Source organism: Mus pahari, chromosome 11, assembly GCF_900095145.1.
Source record: "Mus pahari chromosome 11, PAHARI_EIJ_v1.1, whole genome shotgun sequence".
Taxonomy (NCBI): domain Eukaryota; kingdom Metazoa; phylum Chordata; class Mammalia; order Rodentia; family Muridae; genus Mus; species Mus pahari.
In genome coordinates, this window is record NC_034600.1 from 53582332 (window position 1) to 53605509 (window position 23178).

The 23178-nt window shown below is 41.8% G+C and overlaps 1 protein-coding gene across 3 annotated transcripts in view; it reads right to left on the minus strand.

The window, feature by feature from the left end:
• Positions 1-23178, minus strand: part of Osmr (oncostatin M receptor) — a 58092-nt gene that overhangs the window by 10662 nt on the left and 24252 nt on the right. For 2 of the 3 annotated variants that reach the window (XM_021208590.1, XM_029544144.1), the window contains exons 4-12: positions 21315-21489; positions 18743-19021; positions 17263-17398; positions 16448-16599; positions 12025-12167; positions 11259-11412; positions 4422-4498; positions 3084-3306; positions 477-656 (exon numbers count right to left, since the gene is read on the minus strand). In XM_021208590.1, coding sequence (XP_021064249.1) covers positions 477-656; positions 3084-3306; positions 4422-4498; positions 11259-11412; positions 12025-12167; positions 16448-16599; positions 17263-17398; positions 18743-19021; positions 21315-21489 — 1519 coding nt within the window. The remainder of the gene's footprint in view (positions 1-476; positions 657-3083; positions 3307-4421; positions 4499-11258; positions 11413-12024; positions 12168-16447; positions 16600-17262; positions 17399-18742; positions 19022-21314; positions 21490-23178) is intronic. The other variant, XM_021208591.1, reaches the window with a different exon arrangement.

Sequence of the window (23178 nt, forward strand, 5' to 3'; positions counted from 1 at the left end):
TCCTGCGCTTCCTACTTAAGCCACACCCTTGAGCCCCTTTGACCTCCCTAAAGCAGCAGGGATTGTCAAGTTGTAGATTCACTGCAGGAGGGGAGAGTTCATGCCTAAAAGTTCACTGAAATTGAAAGCCAATTCTGTTTCCATTAACTCTATGGGCTCAATGTCCCAAGTGTGTACTGTTCTCTGCATATGCAAAAGCTTTCTGCAAACGGTTCCGATGTCCCTCTCATTTAGAGGAGATATTTGTTAAGATCTGCACTATGGGTCTACATTTCCATAGTCTGCTGCAGTAGATTTTTTAAGTCCAAAGGTCAGAATCCATTCCCAGAAAGCCTGTTCTCCAAGCAACCACACTGGACTTGTCACTTCAGAGTCGTTAGCCTAGCCTAGCGCCAAGTATATGTAGACCAGAACTGAAGTCTATGCTGAACTTCCTGCAAAAGGACTATGCAAGGAAGAGTGCAGAGAACTCTCACCTGAGGTGATGATGGTGCTTGTGGTGTTGGGACCAAGGTTCTTCCACTGCAAGTCACAGTATTTGTCCTGAGAATGTGCACACCAGTCCACAACATAGCCCATCGTGTCTCCAGATACGGGCTCCCAAGAAATATTGAAGGCATCCTTTATACCTTTAATTGTCTTTTCCTGGACTTCTTCTGTGCAGAAACAAATAGAATAATACTTCTGATCAGTTCAGTGTGTGTGTGTGTGTGTGTGTGTGTGTGTGTGTGTGTGTGTGTGTTTACAAGTTCCAAGGAAGGAAAGAAACCAACAGTTGTAATGTTTGTTTATGGTTTTGCTTTAAAATGTCTCTCAAGCGCTTCTGTACCTAAAGCCTTGGTCCCCAGATTGTGGCTCTCTTTGGAAGCAGTCAAACCTTTCAGATGTTGACACTGGAAGACTGAAGTTAGATTCCTGGGCAATGCTAGGAAAGAAGAGATTGGGACCCTGGCGCTGTCCTCTTTTTGCTTCCCAAGCACCATGAGGCAAGTAGCTTTTGCTCTTCCACAAGCTACCCACACCAATATTCATCTTCCCCACAGCCCCCAACCCAACAAACTAACCAACCACGATATCAGTCTCTACAACTCTGAGCCAGAACACACTTTACCTTCTTACAGTTTGTTTCCCTCCGGTACTTTGTCATACCCATGGGGATGTGGACTAACACAGTAGCTCACGGGTAAGGACCTCTAAGTGCTATAGAGGACTGAGTACAGGTGTTCCTCACTATCTCTAGTCCTCTTTAAATCCTGTTTCTGAGCCTGCTTCAAAGCAGCAGCTTGCTAAGGATTAGGGCCCTACGTTTGGGATGTCTCGTGTACACTTGTGATGTATGTGTAATGGTTCGCTTTCAAGAGTTGCCTCCAGCAACTCCAAGGGAACAGAAAACACTGGAACCTTGCTGAGACGTTTGCTAAGGCTAGCTCTCACCACCAGCAGCCAGAGAGTAGCAGATTACTCGCAGCCAAGCTTTCCTGCCAGGCCACCCAACGGATAGGGTTTAAATAAACATCCCGATGAATCCAGCACAGATTTTGTTTGTGGAATGGCAACGGTACATGGCAAGTCCCGGACGAGTTTGTGAGATTGAATTTTTTGATGGCTCAGCCAAAGTGGAAAGGGATGGGGCAGACTTGTGTATTAGGGTGACAAAAGCTGTCTTTCGTGCTCCAGCAATGGCCTTTCCCCCGTCACACTCAGTCTCGTAAAGTCATGAAATAAATCTGTTCCCGCTGCTCTGAGTCTCCAGTGCTCTTAAAGAGGGGGGGGGGGTCCACATTCCTGACATCTCTGAACAAGCGAAGAGGAAATGTCAGTTTTTCCGTGAGACCGATTTCTTTCTTTGATGGAGGAAGGGGAGGAAGTGGTGTGAGTCAGCGCTCTGAAGAAAGCATCTCAATGACTTTTACTTTATGTCTAGAGCTGTGTAACAATGACCTGGGAAGGTGAGCAACATCTTAGTTCATGCAATGATTAACTAGTAATTAGAACTTCCAGGTGAAGCAGGATGCCCAGAAAACTCTGAACTGTGGGTTTTAGTGAAATTTTGTGGAAATGGGTAAAGATCTTCAGTGTCAAGGTTAAAGTGTAGCCCTGCTCAAGAGCAATAGAACGGATTTCACATAGGCAGTTTGTTGGAAAACGAAATACCTTCTAATATGGTTCACTTAGCCTAAACTTAAACTGAACTGGGATGGAACCATGCGATCTTTCCTAGCCCCATGAGAAGGCCCTGACACCTTTACAGCAAGAACTGTAGGATGGCATAATCCCAAGGTACATTAATGACCTCAGCAGGTCACCTCCCTATTGTCTTTTGTCATGTACAGTGTTCCAAAGCATGAGGGTAAGCATATACTATGCCCAGATTTTATACGGCTCAGTCAAGAAGGACATTAATGTCACTCTTAGGTTTAGATGTGAGATCACTTCCTCTTTGCTCAATCCTTAGTTGGCTGAAAGATTAGCAGGTTATCATCTGTTGTTATTCTACAAACTTGGCCAAATTACAATGTCTCCTGAGAGAGTACGTCAGCTCTCCTTATGATATATCCATGATATTCACGGGCTCCTCAGCCCCTACCACTGTCTTCTCTCTCTCAATGTAGTCTCACTATGTAGCAGAGACTGGCCTCAAACTCATGATCCCTCTGCCTCAGCCTCCTGAGTGTTGTGGATACAGACCCGCTCCATCAGCATGGCTGTAACATAAACTCTTTATAGGTGATAAGAGTTGCCAAGTATTGGTCACGGCACAGTAAACATAATCCATATCTCATAAGACAAAGTCTCTAGTCTTGACTCTCGGGGATAATTGGTATGAGACTGCATTCACTCACATGAATTTTAGATCATCTCTTGAATATGTGGAAGAATGCAAGGACAGAATGTGCTGGAGTCCCACTGTGAAGGAACTGTCATATTGCAACCTGCTGATACACCCAGCTCTGAAAGAAGTGCCTAACCACACACACACACATGGTTGCCTCAAATCATGGCTTTATTTGTCTGTCACTACTTGGAAATATCATCAATGTTCCCCTCAAGAATGAAGGCCAAATTGACCAATGCTGACTCACCATGTCCAGAATCATTAGAAAGGACCATCAAGGACTCAGGAGAAGCCCCCACGTTGTTGTTGGCTGTGACGTGAATCTTGTAAGGATGCAGGTCAAGGCTCAGGTTGGTGCTGAGGGCTGGTGCCCGGACAGAGTACTGTTCTGACGCAGTTGGTTTGGCTTCATTTTCTACAACTATATTATAGGATATGATTTTGCCATTGGCCTGTGATTTTAATAGTGGCTGAAAAAGATGATAATCCTTTCAAAATGGGCTGTAGTCTAAAATAACTTTTTCATTTCTCCCATCCCTTAGCTGCCCAATCCACATAGATATAAGAACATATCCACAAATATATATATTTATATATATGTATATATATGTATATATATACATATATATATATAATTTGCACACGCCTGTGTGCACACTACCTACCACATTCACACATGCACACATACAAACATATGAGAACAAACATATGTCTCTGTGTGTGTGTGTGTGTGTGTGTGTGTGTGTGTATACATGAGCATGCACACATACATTCATAAAATGAAATAGAGTCATCATCTCAACACCAAGTTTAGAATCAGGCATGTCAATCTAACTGAAGAGGAGCAGAGACAAAAATCATTTAGAGTTTATATTAAAGATTTATAGTGTATCCAGAGAGCAGGGACTGAGTCAAAAGTCAAGAGAAATGTAGACTCCTTCACTCCAGAGGAAATAAGATTTTAAGGCAGCTAAAAGAAGATACAGCATCCAGAAGTTCATGTAAGAAGAGCCTGTGTCCTGGCCTCCCTTTACCTGGTCTCCTACCCTGACTTCTGCCCCCTAGTTCATATTCCCTCTTCTAGAAGATGCTCATGGTTGCAGAGAAGCCCTGGCCCTCACAGCCTTCAGCATCCATCAGTGTTTCCTGAGGTCTGCTCTTCCTGGAGCAGGCTATGCCCTGCTCTCTGGACCCCTAGATCTCAGATTAAGCGGTAGCTGCCCCCTCAGGGGGTGGACAGAACTCAGACATCTTAGCAGAGCCATACATATATACAGAGAATCAGAAGACTGTGCCAAACTCAAGGGGAGAAGAAAAGTTGGTGAGGGTGTGACAATGGGCCAACAATCTCCTATTACTATGCTTTGGCATGAGACAACGAGGAACTCAGAGCTCTGAATACAAAGCTGGCCTTCCAGGTTGCCATGCAGTAGGTTGGGACAGGCAGAAGGATAACATTGATCTATTATAAATGAATAGCTCGATTCAAAACTTTTGTAATTACTTATCCACAGATCAGAAGTAGAACTGGGAAGTGCGCTGCTATTCAGAAGCAGCAAGTCAGACCTGAAGCTGCAAGTCTTACCTTCCAGAATAAAGTCACAACACGTCTTCCATTCTCAGACCACATTTGTCTCCACACGTCAAGAGCCTGTGAGGGGGCTGAACCAAAGACAAGCCCAAGGTCATTTTGTCTGCAAAGAAGGTCATGCTCTCCATGTTCTTCTAAGTGGTTCTCAAACTCCCTAATGCTTTGACCCTTTAATGTCGTGGTGCAGCCCCACAACCATAAAAGTATTTTGTTCTCACTTCATAACTGTAATTTTGCTAGAGATGAATCATAATGTAAATATCTGATGTGCAGAATATCTGATGTGTGACCCTCTGTAGGGGTCATGACCCACAGGTTGAGAACTGCTGTTCTAAGCCATGGTTATGACCAGTCCTCCCAGGGGCTGGTTAACCGAGCTTCTCACTTTCTGTGGCTTCTATCTGTGGGTCCACAACCACGCTGCTCACTTGGCACTCACAGTGTGGCTTTTAAATACTTTCACTGTCTATATTCATTGTACACATTACATCAAGTACCTGTCCACATAAGTTTATAGGAGGTGCTTTGAGGTGATTTAAAAACAGAGATCAGCCGCCCTGAACACAATACCAAACTCGAACCCTATCAATCAGCCCTGGAGCCTCTGGAGACCACTAATTTTTTTTTTCTTTTTCTTTTTCTTTTGTCAGAACAATTCTAAGAGGATATAGGTCAGTTTCCTCTTTTCCCTAGACAGCAGCAATTTTCTTGTGCAAGGCTGAGATAGAGACACACTGACCTAGGCCTTTGGGGCAGCAAGCCCAGGGACCCTGCCTGGCTTTCATGATCTCCTCTGCTGACCCCTCACTGGAGTTACAACCTGGAAATACTTCCTTTGCACCCCCCCGCCCTGCTTCCTGACCCTGCCAGCTATCGATCTCCTTTTGGCACACAGAGGACCAGCTGAATGGTCCTCAAATCAGGGCACTATGTTCTGCTTCCAAAACCCACCTTATGGAGAAACAAACACCTTATGAATCACTGCAGCCAATCTTGGCTCGTCAGACTTTGGAACCCTAGCTTCTGGCTCTGGGCCTGCGCCTTTGGGCAAGCTTCAAAACCACTGTCTAGAGAGTGAAAAGTGAAATAAAAGACCAGAACGCAACCTGCGGGCATGTCTTAGTCTCTCCTTTCTGATCTTTGTTCAGACTTCTTTGTGAACTGAGGGTTGATTTGTGCTGTATCTGTACTTACTCCATTGATACGTTAGAAAGAGGAAACACTCTCTTCCCTGTCTGTCTACTGTCTGTCTGTCTGTCTGTCTGTCTATCTATCTATCATCAATCTGTATGGTTTTTTTTTCCCGGTGCTAGGAGTTGAATCTAGGTCCTCGAACCCCTAGCCAGCTGATCCACTCTATTAATCCAAGACTACTCTGGGTGACTCCCTTTAAAGCTATTTGGTGGCAGATCTAGTGTATACAAAACAGTGGGTAAAATTTATAAAAGGATAATTGGGTATCATGCCTGTTCTAGTTTATATACGTTTACTCTTTTGCTTTCCTGCAGTGTAGGCATCCTTATTTACTCCATCCTCTCGATAAGGAAAATAACGTTCAGAGAGACTGATTGCTCAAAACATGCAAAAGGGAGAATGAAGACACTGAAACTCATGATTGACAGCTTCTCAGCTATGACATTATTCAGGAAATTGATGGTCACTTTCAGGCCTAAGTTCAACAAAATGCTCAGAAGCATGCCTCTGTGATGGAAAAATAATAATATTTTTCTTTTAATTTCTTAAATTGATTTCTTTTAAACTTCTAAAACATGTACTTTTCATTGTCACCTTTAGCTTTTAATAAGTGGATAAGTTTTTAGTTTTCAGTTCACTTTGCTTGATACTTGTATAATACTGTGTACTCTACATAGAACCAAAATTTCTATTGTACTCTTTTTTTTTTAAGATTTATTTATTATTATACATAAGTACACTGTAGCAATCTTCAGACATGCCATAAGAGGGCGTCAGATATCATTATGGGTGGTTGTGAGCCACCATGTGGTTGCTGGGATTTGAACTCAGGACCTTTGGAAGAGCAGTCAGTGCTCTTAACCACTGAGTCATCTCGCCAGCCCTCCATTGTACTCTTATGGTGATACTTTGACACGAGTGGGAGAACAGAACAGTCATCAAAAGAGAAGGTGTGGGCTTCCTTGGCTAAGGTGAGGAGTACCTGCTGAGAGCGCAGGTGGCATCCTTGTAGCTAGTGCACGGAAACTCACAGTTGTGGCTTCATACTGCAGCAAGGCCCTACAGATGCAACTCATACTCAAATGCATTCTCAAATACTCTATGGTTGGCCTGTGTATGTGCTCAAGTCTAACCTCAGCCGAGCTAGGAAGTAAAACTCCAGCCACTCTTGTTGGACTCCAACCTTTGCATGGAAATTCTTCTTAACAAATGTGTCTATCCATAACATGGACATGTTACAGCAACTGTCACACATGTATAATATTTAACAAATTGGAACTGATCACCTTCTTCTACATTCTGTTCTTTTTTTGTTTTTGAGAGGGCAGTAATATGATATGAGATGAAGGGGCATGCAGAGGCACAGTGCACAAAACTTGATCTCTTGTGTTAGAAAACTACGGTCAACTGCATCAATAACCAGCTCATACATAATAAGGAGCACGGAGCATTGTGAAGAATCAGAGATGAGCTTCTATTGCTTTATCATGTGTCTGTTATTCGCTAAAAGGGCAAACACAGCAACTCCCTTCAATGCTTGGGCACAAGTTGCCTCATCTAGAAAATAGAGAGTAGCCATGCTTTTATCTTGAACTGGAAAGGTTTGAGAGCTGGGCCAGGTCATCTCATCTCTTGACATCCATAGTTCTTTGGAGAATATTCATGCATGCTCAGGACTGAAGAAATCTACCAAAGGCAATTAGAGAGGACCCCGGTGTACCAGCACTGAGAAGAACCACTTACTACTAAAGATGACTATCCCAAAGACCATGACATACCCAAAGACACTCTGCTGCTGTGTGGAATGAAACCAGTGCTTTCCAAGGCACTGACATATCTTTTGTCCTCAGTCCTGAGTTAAAGATTCACACCAAAATCCAAAGCAATATACCCAGCCATCACAAAGAAGCTACTTGAAAAAAGCATATACTAGAAGTAACACAGTTATCAAATGCCTTTGCTCATTAGGCATTAAGCCCAACTTTAAAGTATGGCATCTGGTCTGTGCCTGGAGTTGATCCTGTGCCATAGTGCCCTATGCCCAAGTACTAGTGGGTAAGAACTGGTCTCCCAGGAGTGCCAACACACCTGTGAGCACAGGTGAGACCACTACTTCTGCTCAAATTCCAGGCCTAAGAGGGACCTGATTGGAGCCATCAGGAGACAAGAACCAAGGAACAGCAGGGGACAGGATCCTTCCAGCTTCCATCTGCACCCAGGGGCTGACTGTTTGCCACAGCTCTCCATACCCAAATTCCTCCTGGAGAGAACTTGTCTCCCAGGAGTACTGACACACAGGCTTGCAGGATGGACAAGCCACAGTCAGAGACAGCAATACCAGCTAACACCAGAGATAACCAGGTTATCTCTTGTGAGAGGCAAAGGCAAGAACATAAGCAACAGAAACCAAGGCTACTTGGCATCATCAGAAACCAGTTCTCCCACCACAGTGAGCCCTGGATACTCCAAGAAACCACAAAAGCAAGACTCCGATTTAAAATCACATCTCATGATGATGATAGGGGCTTTAAGAAGGACATAAATAACTCCCTTAAAGAAGCACAGGAGAACACAGGTAAACAGGTAGAAGCCCTTAAAGAGGAAACATAAAAATCCCTGAATGAATTACAGGAAAACACAAAAAAACAGGTGAAGGAATTAAACAAAACCTTCCAGGATCTAAAAATGGAAATAGAAACAATAAAGAAATCACAAAGGCAGACAACCCTGGAGATAGAAAAACTAGGAAAGAGATCAGGAGTCATAGATGCAAGCATCACCAATAGAATACAAGAGATAGATGAGAGAATCTCAGGTGCAGAAGATACCATAGAAAACATTGACACAACAATCAAAGAAAATGCAAAATGCAAAAATCTCCTAATCCAAAACATCCAGGACACAAAGAAAAGACCAAACCTAAGGATAATAGATATAGAAGAGGAAGATTCTCAACTTAAAGGGCCAGTAAATATCTTCAACAACATTATAGAAGAAACTAAAGGAAGAGATGCCCATAAACATACAAGAGGCCTACAGAACTCCAAATAGAGTTGGAATAGAAAAGAAATTCCTTCAGTCACATAATAGTCAGAACAACAAATGCACAAAACAAAGAAAGAGTATTAAAAGCAGTAAGGNATAAAGGTCAAGTAACATATAAAGGCAGACCTATCAGAATTACACCAGACTTCTCACCAGAGACTATTAAAGCTAGAAGATCCTGAGCAGATCTCATAGAGACCCTAAGAGAACACAAATGCCAGCCCAGGCTACTATACCCAGCAAAACTCTCAATTACTCATCTCATAGATGGAGAAACCAAGGTATTCCATGACGAAAACAAATTTATACAATATTTTCCACAAATCCAGCCATACAAAGGACAATAAATGGAAAACACCAATACAAAGAGGGAAACTACACCCTAGAAAAAGCAAGAAAGTAATCTTCTTTCTACAAACCCAAAAGAAGATAGTCACACAAACATAAAAATAGCAGGAAGCAACAATCACTATTCCTTAATATCTCTCTCTCTCTCTCTCATTTTTGTTTTTTGTTTTTTGTTTTTTGTTTTTGTTTTTATTTTTAAGCCATGGTTTCTCTGTGTATCCCTGGCTGTCCTGGAACTCACTTTGTAGAACAGGATGGTCTCAAACTCAGAAATCCACCTGCCTCTGCCTCCTGAGTGCTGGGATTAAAGGCGTGAGCCACCACTGCCCGACCCTTAATATCTCTTAACATCAATGGATGCAATTCCCCAATAAAAAGACATAGAAAACCAGACTGGATATGTAAACAGGACCCAGCCTTTTGCTGCATACAGGAAACACACCTCAGTGTCAAAGACAGACACTACCTCAGAGTAAAGGACTAGAAAACAATTTTCCAAGCAAATGGTCCCAAGAAACAAACTGATGTAGTCCGTCATTATAATATCAAATAAGATAGACTTTCAACCAAAAGTTATCAAAAAGGATAAGGAAGGACACTTCATACTCATCAAAGGAAAAATCTACTAAGAACTCTCCATTCTGAACATCTATTCTCCAAATGCAAGGGCATCCACATTCATAAAAGAAACTTTACTAAAGTTCAAAGCACACATTGTTTCTCACACAATAATAGTGGGATAATTCAACACTCCACTCTCATCAATGGACAGATCATGGAAACACAAACTAAACAGAGACACATTGAAACTAACAGAAGTTATGGACCAAATGNATTTAACAGATATCTATAGAACATTTTATCCTAAAACAAAAGAATATATCTTCTTCTCAGCACCTCATNGTACCTTCTCCAAAATTAACCATATAATTGGTCACAAAACAGATACAAGAAGATTGAAATAATCCCATGCATTCTTTCAGATCACCATGGACTAAGGTTGGTCTTCAACAACAACAAAATCAACAGGAATCCCACATACACATGGAAGCTGAAGAACACCCCACTCAATGATAATTTGGTCAAGGAAGAAAGAAAGAAAGAAATTAAAGATTTTTTAGAATTTAATGAAAATGAAGGCACAACATACCCAAACTTATGGGACACTAGGATAACAGTGCTAAGAGGAAAACTCAGCTTTGAGTGCCAAAAAGAAACTGGAGCGAGCATACACTAGCAGCTTCACAGCACACCTGAAAGCTCTAGAACAAAAAGAAGTAAATACACCCAAGAGGAGTAGACTGCAGGAAATAATTAAACTCGGGTTGAAACCAACCAATTAGAAACAAAAAGAACTATAGAAAGAGTCAACAAAACCAGGAGCTGGTTCTTTGAGAAAATCAACAAGATATCTGAACCTTTAGGCAGACTAACCAGAGGGCACAGAGACAGTATCTAAATTAACAAAATCTGAAATGAAAAGGGAGACATAACAACAGAAACTGAGGAAATTAAAAAAAAAAAAAAAAACATCAGATCCTACTACAAAAGGCTATACTCAACAAAACTGGAAAATGTGGATGAAATGGAAAATTTTCTAGACAGATACCAAACACCTAAATTAAATCAGGATCAGGGAAACCATCTAAACAGTCTCATAACCCCTAAAGAAATAGAAGCAGCCATTAAAATTCTCCCAAGCACAAAAAGCCCAGGACCAGATGGGTTTAGAATTCTATCAGACCTTCAAAGAAGATCTAAGACCAATATTCTTCAAACTACTCCACAAAATAGAAACAGAAGGAACACTACCCAGTTCATTCTATGAAGCCACAGTTAACTGCGTATTCTCTCCTGGAGAGGGAATGGTTTCTGTCTAATCAGGAACCTGTCACAATTTCTTTTCATAGAGGACTTCATAAGAGATTTTTTTTTCTACTTCTATCATGTTTAATGTTCCAAATAGATTTTTAAAACTGGTTGAGTGCATATTACTATTAGCTTCAGAAGATATCATATATATTCCAGAGGCATTAACTTTTATAAATTATTTTGATGACTTAAAAATGTCAATACTGAGTTGTATATTTTAAAATAAATTTTATTAGTTTAATAAAAAAATAAAGTATGGCATCTGCTTTAACACTTTCCTCTCAGCATTTGGTACAAATAAAAGCTCTGAAGCAAGTCATCCCATATCCTCTGGCTTACACCATGAGATCAATGCCAGGAAGTCACACATACCAGCCTCGGGCGTGCTGAACTCTTTTTGGGTCCAGTCACTCCATTTCCAGAAGTGGTTGGCACTTGCACAGCGCACAACAGCCTTGTACTTTGTGTCTGGATCCAGATCACTGAAGAGGTAGTTTGCGCTCATGTGGACAGAAACATTGTGCTCCTGGGTCATGAAAGTGAAAGAAAAACAAAGACTACAGTTGCCTTTGTGTCGAAAGGCCAAATCCGAATACTACAGTCTCTAATTTGGATTAAGACCAGGTCTTTCAAGGGAAAAAAATTTCCCCCTTGGGTTTTGTTTGTTTGCTTGCTTACTTTTTTTCATGCCAAATATTTAGATCAATTGCAGGACCCAATATCAACAGATCATCCATACTATAAACCAATGTTGAAGTAATCGGCCGGTTTATCATGTGTTGTTGGGTTGTTCTTTTGTTTCAATGTAGCCCTGGCTAGCTTAGAACTCACTATGTGCATCAGGCAGGGCTCCAACTAATAGTAATAATCCTCCTGCCTCTGCCTCTCCAGTTACAGGTTTACACCAGCATGCTTGGTTTGAAATAAGGCATGTTGTTGTTTGTATTTTGGTTACGTAGCTGAAGATAGCTTTAAACTTGTGATCTCCTAAGTAAGCTGTCTAAATGGTAGGATTACCAGTGTGTGCCACCCAAGCTGAAAAAAAAAAAAAAAAAAAAAAAAAAAGCTCATTTTGCCATCTCTTTGCTAAGACACATGGAAGAATTTTTAAAAACAGGAAATGAACAAATGTTCTTACACGAATCACTTCTCCTCCAGATTGGAGTTCAACCTGACACAAAAGTGTGTAGTCGTTTCCACGGGAGCGAACCTTCCAAGCCATGTTGGCTTTTGTAGCACCTATAGTTTTAATGGTGACGTCCTGCGGAGCCTTTGGATGAACTGTCAATAAAAGAACAAGAAACAAAAAGAGAGCTCAAGCAGATCCAAACACAGAGCTCAGTAAATAGGCAATTCATTTCACCATTTATTCATTCATCAATGCTTTTTGCTTATGTTTAGGAAAATGCAGACAATACTGAGCTTGCTCACAGCATGTACTGTGTCAAGTATATGATCTCTTTCATTCACTAGTTGCCTTATATATTAATACTAAGTGCATTAATCACTGAACTAAAACACAAAAAGTAACTACATACAGCCTCTTAAAATTAAATACGATCAGTCAGGTTGTGGAGGAGAGTCAAACTTTAAAGAAGGCTGCCAATAGAGAAAGGTTATAATTCAATAGAAGTCTAACTAAAATAATATTCACAATATCAAGGAAATGCCTCCAAGCAATCCAGTATACAGAACATTCGATAATAATGTCACTAATTGTCAAGGGAAAAGATCATTAACAAACGCCTGCTTCCAAATGACCCACATGATGGAACTGCCCCAGGAGAGTTTAAAATAAGTCCATGAGCGAAAGCCACACAGATGAAATGAATAGAAGGACAATAGTTCTCAGCAGAGAAACTGAAGCTAATAAAAGGAAAAAGGAAAGGAGGGCTAATGTAGAGGTGGATTACATAAGAGATGGTGAGGTACGGCTGAGGAGAAGTGGGGGCATTCAGACACTAAGGATGTTTGAAAGCCCATAGAGAAAAGTATTTTAGAAGCATCGCATGCATAACTTTTCATTTAAAAGAGTTACCCTACACAGGGGACTATGCTCATCCCAGGGGTGACACATTGGCAAATAAAGAAACCCAGCACATTCCCTTAAATTGTTGACCAGAGGCATCCCAGAGACTCTTAAAAGAGTGCAAGTTATTCCCAGCGCTCTTGGCTGCCCACTAGAACGTGACGGTAAGACCTTACTGCTGAAGCTACAGCACATATTAGTCACAGGACATGGAGAAATCGAGTCAGTGGTGACCAAAAGGTTTCCTGCTACTAGGTGTCTTTCTGGAAGAAGCTATGCAGACTGCTGTGGGAGGGTAGGAAGTCCATCAACAATCTTACCAACTGTGAACCCAGTGTGGTAAGATGCTTTTAGATGCAATAGCGGTATGAATGCTGTGTGTGTGTGTGGGGGGGGGGGTAACCAGCACCTTTATGCTGGGATTGATGACCCATCACAGAGTAGGAAACACATGAGTGGTACCATAAGTCTGGCCAAGGACAATTCTGTGAGATGAACATAGCATCAGACTACACTCTAAATGTCCACCTCTCTCTGCCCAAAGAATGGTGTGCAGAACGAAAGGTAAACTAAATAATAATGATAGAAAGGAGGAGAAAAAAGACAAAAGAACCAGTTGAACATTTTTAGAACGGAAAGTACAGTGTGGGAAATGAGACCCTGGTTGGGAGTCAGCTGGGAAAGATGGAGAATGGCTGTGGGCTATAGACATCGCATGGGTAACTCCTGCCTAGAAAGCGGAGAACAGGACATGGTCTTGTTTATATGGGACTTAACACAGATTTTAAAACTATGTTTCAAACACCCCTTTCACCTTGTGACATCCAGGTTGACCATTCACAGAGCTCTTCTAAGCACGAAAACGAACAGCAGACTTCTTATATCATGCCCAATGCCAGAACCATATGCCAAAAGAATACCCCAGAAAGAAAACTGGTAGGTTGGCCTAATTAACCCAGACATGGGAGGGAGGGAGGGAGGGAGGGAATGAGTAAGGTTCTCTCCAAGCAGCATCCACACAACCTCTATGTCATTTTGGTTCTCTACATCAGGGTGATGGACAGCATCCCTGCCTTTAAATGGAGCCTCCTGTAACAGGATGCCTTGCAAGCTGTTCAGCAAGTCATGGTCCAATCTTCACACCCTCACCCTCAGAACCTTTAGACTCTGCTAGCCTAATGCAGCCGTAGCTGTTCAGAACCTCCAAGTGTGCTTGGTACAGAGTGTGACAGCAGAAAACTGCCACCAGGTTTGTATAATTCTCATATTTGGAGCATGGGCATTGATCTCCACCTCCTGTCCCAGGTCTTTCTTCCTTGTTTCATTCCAGGGTTTCACTATATTACAAAGGATAGGGTCAAACTCATGCTCACCTGTCTCAGCTTCCCAAGTGGTTGGGCCTTGCTAACACTGGGAGTTCCTTGCTTGTTGATAAGTACCATTCTTGGACCAGGCATCAGACAGCCAAAGCTTTACATGCACCGCCATGGCTTGAACTACCAGTTCTTACTTGGTTAAATACAAATTCTACCAGTGAAATGGAACAGGGTTAACAGAGCTTAGTTATTCAATGCAATTGTGCATTTACTATCGGGAGCATTTATCCCATGAACAGAGGTCTCACTTACCAGAAGGGCCAAGTTACCCATTCATGATGTTTAAGCTCTTCCCGATACTTAATTGTGGAGAATTAAAAAACTATTGGCAAAGTTTACTGACAACTTTGTCAAACCAAAAACAGAATGAGTGTTGTGGCTGCCATCTGACCAGTAGATGGCAATCTTTTGACTAAAATTGGGCATGGATAGTCCAATCTGCTCTTATGCCAAACTACATGCTGTGATGACAGTCACAGCAGCGTCTGTCCCTGTCATTCCCCCACCCCCACCCCCACATAAGGGATAGAGGTAGGAAGTGGGGCTAAGGCTTGAACCAAGCCTGATGGGGTGTTTGTTATAAAGAAGAGTGGTTCAATCACACCCTCACCATGGGAAAACCGTGACAACCAGTAGAGGAATGAATGAATAAATAACATGATCCAGCACATCATAAAAGAGAAAATGGTTGTGTTTCCAGTATAGGAAGAGATATTTAAACTTGTAACCATCAAGAAATACTGTCTTATGCTCAATTCAACTGGCAAAAATAAAAAGTGAGCCTACAACTTTAGAGAGACTAAGTAAGGCCACAGAGTGAGCATGTAACTGGGAAAACTACTTTGGAACATGATTTGAGAGATAAGCATTCAGGAAGACTATGTGTTTGCCAGTTCCATTTTAAGCACATACTGAAAAAATATGGGTATGTCTACAGGCACATGTAAATTCCTAATATTAATTAAAACCCTATCCCAAGCAAAACATGATACAACTTGCAAGCCACTGAAAGAGATGAATGAACAAATAGTGTATGTTCACAGCAAGTGCTACATAGTGTACAAAGAAGAGATTACAGCAATGTTTCCAGGGTAAACACATCATGCCAATATTCTATAATATTATATAAAAAGTAATTACTAGATTGCTATAGGTGGCTTGTTATACAATTAGATCCAAACTTCCCAGATCCTTAAAAGAACAGGAAATGAGAATACACATTTATATTCCTACATACAACTGAAAGCAATAGACAGTCTAGGTAGAAGAGTAGAGAGAGAGATTCTGGGAGAGGCCGTGCAATAAGTATATGTCTCAATACTAGTTTTAAAGTTTGTTAGAGAGCTCACTGATGCTTGAGATGTGATCAATGTTGATACTCTGCATGGACTCTACCCCTACAGTTACCTGGCAACAGCCAGGTATGCTCCTTCCCACAGGTAGACCTGGCCCACTATAAAAGGGGCTTCTTGCCCCCTCCTCACTCTCTTACTCTCTTGTTCTCTTATTCTCTTGCCTCCTGCTCCATTGCTCCCTCCCTCCCCCTTCCCTTCCCCCCTTCTCTCCATGTAGTCATGGCCGGCCTCTACTTCTCTACTCTCTCCTTCTCTCTGCTTTTCTCTGCCTATACTACTCTCTTAACTCCCCTCCCCATGCACAAAATAAACTCTATTTTATGCTATACCATCCAGTGGCTGGCCCCTCGGGGGGTGGGAGAAGAATGCCTTGGTATTGGCCCACCGAGACATCTCCTTTCCCCACACCTCACCACACCCATAGAATATATTCTTATATCTTTATCTTTTTTAAAAATTTTTTTATTATTATTTTCTTTATTTACATTTCAAATGCTATCCCGAAAGTTTCCCATACCCCTCCCCCCACCTCTGTTCCCCTACCCACCCACTCCCACTACTTGGCCCAGGCCTTGCCTTGTGCTAGGTCATATAATATCTTTATCTTTTTACGATCACAACAGTCAAAACAAGTGCTTTGAAATGCATGCATCCATGAGGGTAAGGGTGAACAAATAGAAGAACAAAGATTAGCTTCACTCAGGTTGTAAACTAGACCAGTATCTGCAGCACATTTACTGGGTCTCATTGTATATAATGGCATGCTAGTGGTCATCATGGGCTGTGGTATTGCTGCCTTACCTCTATGGGTCAGGTTAAAATTAATGTTGACACTTCTTTTCCTTAGTAGGTTTTCAGCTGTGAGAGTAAAGTTATATGTTTCCTGTGAGTCTTTAGTGATTTGCCAGGTATAGGAGTTTCTGTAGTTAGAAACCTCACATCTCTTAGAGAACCTTAAAAAGTGGGGAAAAAAACAAGACAGGAAAGATAGGATTTAAACATTTCCATCAACATAGATGCATCCTAATTCCTTGGGATGTTAAAACCATAAACCCATTGATCTGTCCCCAATGGATACCAAATATGAAAATGTTTCATTGAATTTCTGTATATGAAATTTCCCTGTGGGTGCTATTAGCATTAATTAATCTAGTTGAATATTCTTAAAAATTTAGAAAAATTGGAGAATGTTATATCAACAGATAAGACTATTTTAATATAAAGATAGACAATCTATTATTCTTATGTAATTGTACATGTTCTTTCAGAGCACATCAGGTAGAAGATTCTATACCCCTGTAAGACAGAAAAAAAATTTTCTTGTGATCCCAGAAGGTAGTTCTAAAATATCAGCACACATTTTCGGAAATGTCTAGATACTGTTCCGCATGTCTTTTTAATATGAGTAGAGTTGGAGATTTTTTAAAAGACACATTAATATAGGTTTAACTATAATGGGTAGAAGGAAAGGATGTACCCAGAAGAAAGGGAGACACACCCAAGAGTATGTGTGTCTTCTCTAAGGGTGTGTGCTTCTCTAAGAGAGAATGAATTACTTGTCACATGACCATTAAACAAAGAAGACCCTGTAGATGATGTAATCAGAGTCAACTCACGATTCACATAAAGTGTAGTTTTGGAATTTTTGTTTATGCCAAGCCAAAGTCGTATCTATCCCAGGTTCCCATGAACAGTCCAAAGTCTTAAAGTCTTGGGTTTCACAGGAAAAATTCTTGGGTTCCTCAAGCACTTCTGTCCATACAAAGGAAAAGATGAAAGATCTAATTAACCTCTTTCATTGAATGACAAGTCAAAGGGAAGTTCTGCCTGGGGTCTGAAATCACAATCCCCCCAAACAGTGAAGGGATCAAAAGATGGAAGGCAGCAGATCAATAGCCCCAGAAAGGTTTTTCAGGTCCTTCCCCATGTTAGCCTCTCCCCATTCTGAGATATCCTAGGGATAAATAGCCAATATTGTGCATGCAGCTGGCACTGTGTCTGTCTAAGAGAGGGTTGGTGTCCCATATTGATTCTGTGACATCCATGAAAGCCCAGGTACATCACCCAGACTATGAACTGATTCACTTCTACAGTAGGGAGCAGAGAGTCCTGAGAATGGTATGAGAATGGCAAAGCTCCTCAAAAATGTATCGTCTCTTCTGTTCCCAGAGCCTAGAGTAGGGGATTCAGATGGTGGAGGCATCCAGGCCTGGAATTACTTCCCACAGCAGTAGTGAGAGATGTTTCAGATTCTGTCCTACGGTCTAGGTATATGATGGATGGAAATTTGAAAGCACACACAGAATACCACCTAGCACAGGCATCTTGTGACCTACAGAAAAGTCAGCACGTTCTCATCCCACTGAAACAGGCCACTCAATTAAGAACAGCATTGGCCTCTGTTGGTGAACTACATTGCGGCTAGAAGCATCTCATACTCATGGATTCTCAACATCAGTACTATGCCATTTACAGAAATGACCGAGACAATAGGCCTAGCCGGGAGATAAGGTTATCATAGGTCTTTGAACCTCTGTGCACCCTCTTTCTGTAGTTATCTGACTGACAACAACACCCCTTCTCCCTCCATGATTTAGGGGAAGATTCCAGTTCAGTTGAGTGGAGGCAGAGAAGAATATATTTTCAGTGGTCCAGGTCATAAACGGAAATCTCTTTCCATTAATACCTATTGGTTCTAGGAATAAAACTGATACCAGATGTCATGGATAAATAGGATATCCTTGGAGTATTGCTGCCGGGTATATTATTTTCAAAGCCTCCTTTTGAAAAACTTGTGAAATCAAAGACAACTAAAACCACATTTGAACATGTTTCTTTGCCTTCTGGCAAACGAGAAGGAAGGAGACCTAACACTCTGATACAGTGGTTCTCAGCCCGTGAGTCATAACACCCGCAGGGGTCGCATATCAGATATCCTGCATATCAGACATTTACATTAGGATTTAAAGCAATAGAAAATCACAGTTGTGAAGAAGTATTGAAAATAATTTGATTGTTGGGGTCACTCTCACATGAGGAATGGTATTAAATGGTCACAGAATTAGGAAAGTTGAGAGCAACTACTCTGATACTTACTCGAGACAAAGAGAACAGTACCAAATGTTCTTTTAGGACCCTTCATGGCTCGACAATTGATGTTTGCCCCTGTGTCGCTAAGGAAAACTACATTATTCAATTTTAATAACGACACGTGGGAATCAAGCTGTTCTCCATGGATTGGCTGGTCTTGCAACTTACAGGATACATTATATAGATTCTGCCCATACATCAGACAGATGGTGACATTGGAGCCTTCTTCCAACAGTTTGTCTTTGGGAAATAATAATATTTTATCAGGTTCAACGGAAATGTTTGCTGAAAGACAAAAAGGCCTTGGTTAGAATATTACTCAGATTTCAAGACACATCCCCTCCCACTCCCTGTAGGTAATACAGTTTTATTCTCCCTGCTGGGGAAAATAGCAGCCTAAACTTCCATGTGATTCCTGGACCTTTTGGTAGGGGAAAACCAAACCTCCCCTCTGGGGTACCTTTTGTCATACTGCCCCGTGATGCAGTTACTGTTTGTAGCTGCTCTCTGTGGGGCTCCCGCCATGCTCAAAGTGCCATGAAGTGTTTGGATTCCTTATCTCAAGTCATCCTCAAGACCTCTCAAGAGCGAGATAGGCAGGGACTTGGAGCTGAGGTTGCTTAACTTGCCAGTAGTAAACGCATATTCAGATCTCTTAGGTCTCCATGATTGTCCATTGGAGATTCAGAATCCCTGGGAGGACCTTAATGATTGTCAATTTGAGGGTCTGGGAGATGAGTCTATGAGTGATCATGTAGATTAGGTTAATCAAGATGGGAAGACTTTGTCACTGTGGTTGGTATCAGTCCCTGGCTGGGATCCTGGACTGTAGGAAATGGAGAATGTGATCTGAGCACTAGAATTTCAGTTTCCTGATGGTAGGTGAGGTGTGAACAGCTGTTGCAAGCCCAAACCAACCTAACTGTCCCACCATCATAGACTGTACCCCTGAAGTAAAAAGCCAAAATGAACTCTCCCTTAAATTGCTGAAACAAGATGAAACCAGCCCAGCTCCAAAGCCATGTCTCTCTCCATCACACTGCAGGACACCCCCTCTGCCTTCCCAGAGTTGCTCTTCACCCAGTTCCCAGCTCCTTCTGCTCCAGTCTTTCCTTCTGTGTGACCTTTGACAGATCAAAGTCCCAAGGACTCTCAGAGGAACTTCTTCCCTCCTGCCACCTTCTTTAGTGTCTCCCTCTAGGTGGTCTTCTAGAAGACCCTCCCCCCCGCCTGCCACTTAGGCTTCACCACCTCAGCTCTCAGCCTGGTGTAACCTGGCTGGTCTCCTATCAGGCCACTAGGTATTATCATCGCTGACCTCACTGTGCTCTTCTGAAGGTCTGTAAGCTCTCTAAATGATTCTACTGATCACAGTGGAGAAACAACCCTCTAGGAGCCAGAATTCCCTTTTATACCTGTATAAATCTTACAGTTATGGCTTTGAGAAGTCTAGTCAATTTTACCAGTGTTGTTGATGACATATTTCTTTCTTTCTCTCACTGTTGTTTGTGTGTTCCGAGATGGAATCTGTTTATTCTTAGCCATCCTTGAGTTCTCTGTATAACCCATCCAAGCTGACTTTGAGTTTATCTTCACCCCTCACTCAGACTGCCTACCTCAGCAGTAGATAGAGTTGGGAAGTGCATCGCCTGTGTAGGTCCTTAGCTTTCCCTGGATACCATTTTATGTATCTGTAAAGTGGGGGTAGAAGTAAAGCCTATTTTTTTTTAGTGTCAATGTGATAACTAAACCAATGTCTACTGTTTAAAACTGTAGAATGTATATTTAATTTTATTATTATCAGTGTATACACTAAACTAGTCCTGGGTTAAGAGGCTGCCACTTAGAGTTAATAAATTTGCATCAATGCTTGGCAAAGGAACTGTTATATCGGCAGGGCTTCATGTAATACAATGAAGAACAGAAATGCTATTGTTATAGATCTGGCCTCTGGCCAAAGGGAACACGAGAAGGCATGGTAAAGTCCGCTCTAAGCCGTTCCTACAACAATGTTCAAGGATCAAAATTAAGGGATAGTTAGTTATTTGTCCACAATTCTACCACTATAATGAAAAGCTGCTTTGTTCTCCCCATATTACTCCCTGTCTCTAAATTGAGGATTGCAGAACCACAGCCCATGAGCTAAGTCAAGTATGCCATCTGTTTTTTATAAATAAAGATTTATTGACACACAGCTGCTACAATCACAAAAGAGATCCTGACAGAAACATTCCCTTTATCTTTCCCAAATGATGTATGAGATATATATATATAAAATAAACACACACCGCGTTAAGGTAAACATGTTTTGCATATTTGGAAAATGAATACAGAATTATCTGAATTACATAATTATCTCAATGAAGATATTCAGAGGTAAAATTTCAGATGTCTAGAGCTCCACGGGGAATTTCAAGACCACTTTTTAGTTTTATTTTGACCAAAGAAAAATAAAGCCAGTGGCAATTCAACGTGTTTCAAAGAGAACGGCTATCCTCCAGTTGACTACTGATCCCTGAGTTATACTAAATCTGATTATTCTTGGGGTCACTTCCCTTGTAACCACTTCACTTCTTACCATTAACTTCTCTCCAGGAACTCCAGTTGCTCCAGGAACCCTGTGGAAGGGACATCTTGGTGTCATCTACCAGAGCCCTTATTCTTATGAAATGTGTGACACACTCCAAAGGGATATCAGAGGTCCAGTTCCAACGCACAGCTTCTTCGCGCTTCACAGTGGTACTATAATTCTCCTAAAAAAATAAAATAAAATAAAAGCAATATTTGGAAATATACAGTCATTGCAATCCTGGAAAGTAGGTCAACCCGAATCACTCAAAGCACAGACTTCCACCCTTTGTTAACTCCACCATCTATTTAAATTAAGCTCATTTGTAACCCATGACTCCCTTAGTCTGATGACTTGGCAGTGGCAGCTATGGCCTCCTGTCTCTTCAGTCCTACTGGCTGTCACATTCTCTAGGGGTCCATACAGATCAAGAGAGAAAAGAGAGAAACCATTCAAGCTTTGCATCAAAGATCTGAGACAGACATCCAGCTATGCTGGTCACATACAACCCACTAAGAAATTTCTAAAAAGGGCTGGTGAGATGACTCAGTGGGTAAGAGCACCCGACTGCTCTTCCAAAGGTCCAGAGTTCAAATCCCAGCAACCACATGGTGGCTCATAACCATCCGTAACAAGATCTGATGCCCTCTTCTGGAGTGTCTGAAGACAGCTACAGTGTACTTACATTCTTAAAAAAAAAAGAAAAGAAAAGAAATTTCTAAAAAATCTAGTTAATTGAGTACTTACTTTTAGAAGTAGGCAGTATTGGTTGAGACTTTAAAAAATTCATTTTAGCCAAGGTTAGATCAGACTAGCTAAATCTGAGTGGACAGGGTAATCCATCCTCAATGGCACCCCAGGAACACCGACATCACCACAAGTGTCCCCTGTTTTTTTTCTCTCCTGTCTTTCCAGATGTGGTGGCCAGTTGGGCCACATCCTTCCACTAAGCTCCAGCCCCCAGAACCTTAGGCCCTACAGACACCAAGCAAACAGCGTGTTCCATACTTCTCTTTGACCCGACTCAAGGTGAACTGGGTCTTAATCGTTCTAAGGCAGCGTAATCTCAAGTTGCAAAGTTGATCAAGTTCAGTGGTGCCATGACACCTTTCTCCAGTTTTCAAGGCCTTCACCATCTGTTTCCTATTAATCTGAAGGTATCTTCTCTCTATCCAGCACGTTTGAGAGGTTTGGAGCATCTCAGCACCAGCTCATGAGGCATTGCGGGCTTATGCAGCCGCCTCTGCATTAGGAATTAGCTGTATCATTGGAGCCCAGAGCATTCTCTGTCTCTTTCATGAAGCCTTCTTAAAACAGTTCAGTGTTAAAGATAGAATCCTTCACACATAGATGTGCTTCACGCATGCTCAGCAAGAACTCTCCTGCAGAGCTGCACCTCAAGTTCCTAGAGAATTTCCTGCTCTTTGCTTTAAATTCTTCCCATCTCTACCCACCAAAGCCCTCTTAGAATCTATCTATGATGCTGACAAGGACCAAAGGGAGCTGAGACCACTATTTCCCCTGTAGCTCCAGGAATTCATTTTCTTCCATGTGCCCCTCCAGAATCCTTGTCCTGTCCCCAAGTCTATGCAGGATGGTCTTATGTCAACTTGACAGGAGCTAGTGTCATCTGAAAAGAGGGAACCTCAATTGAGAAAATGTCTCCATAAGATCAGGCTGTAGGCAAACCTGTAGAACATTTTCTTAACTAGTGATTAATTGATGACAGAGGGACCAGCCCATTGTGGGTGGCTCCATCCCTGGGCTGGTGGTCCTGGGTTCTATAATAAAGTAGGCTGATCAAAGGTATGGAGAACAAGCTAGTAAGCTGAACTCCTCTGTGGACATCAGCTCGTGCCTCCAGGTTCCTGTC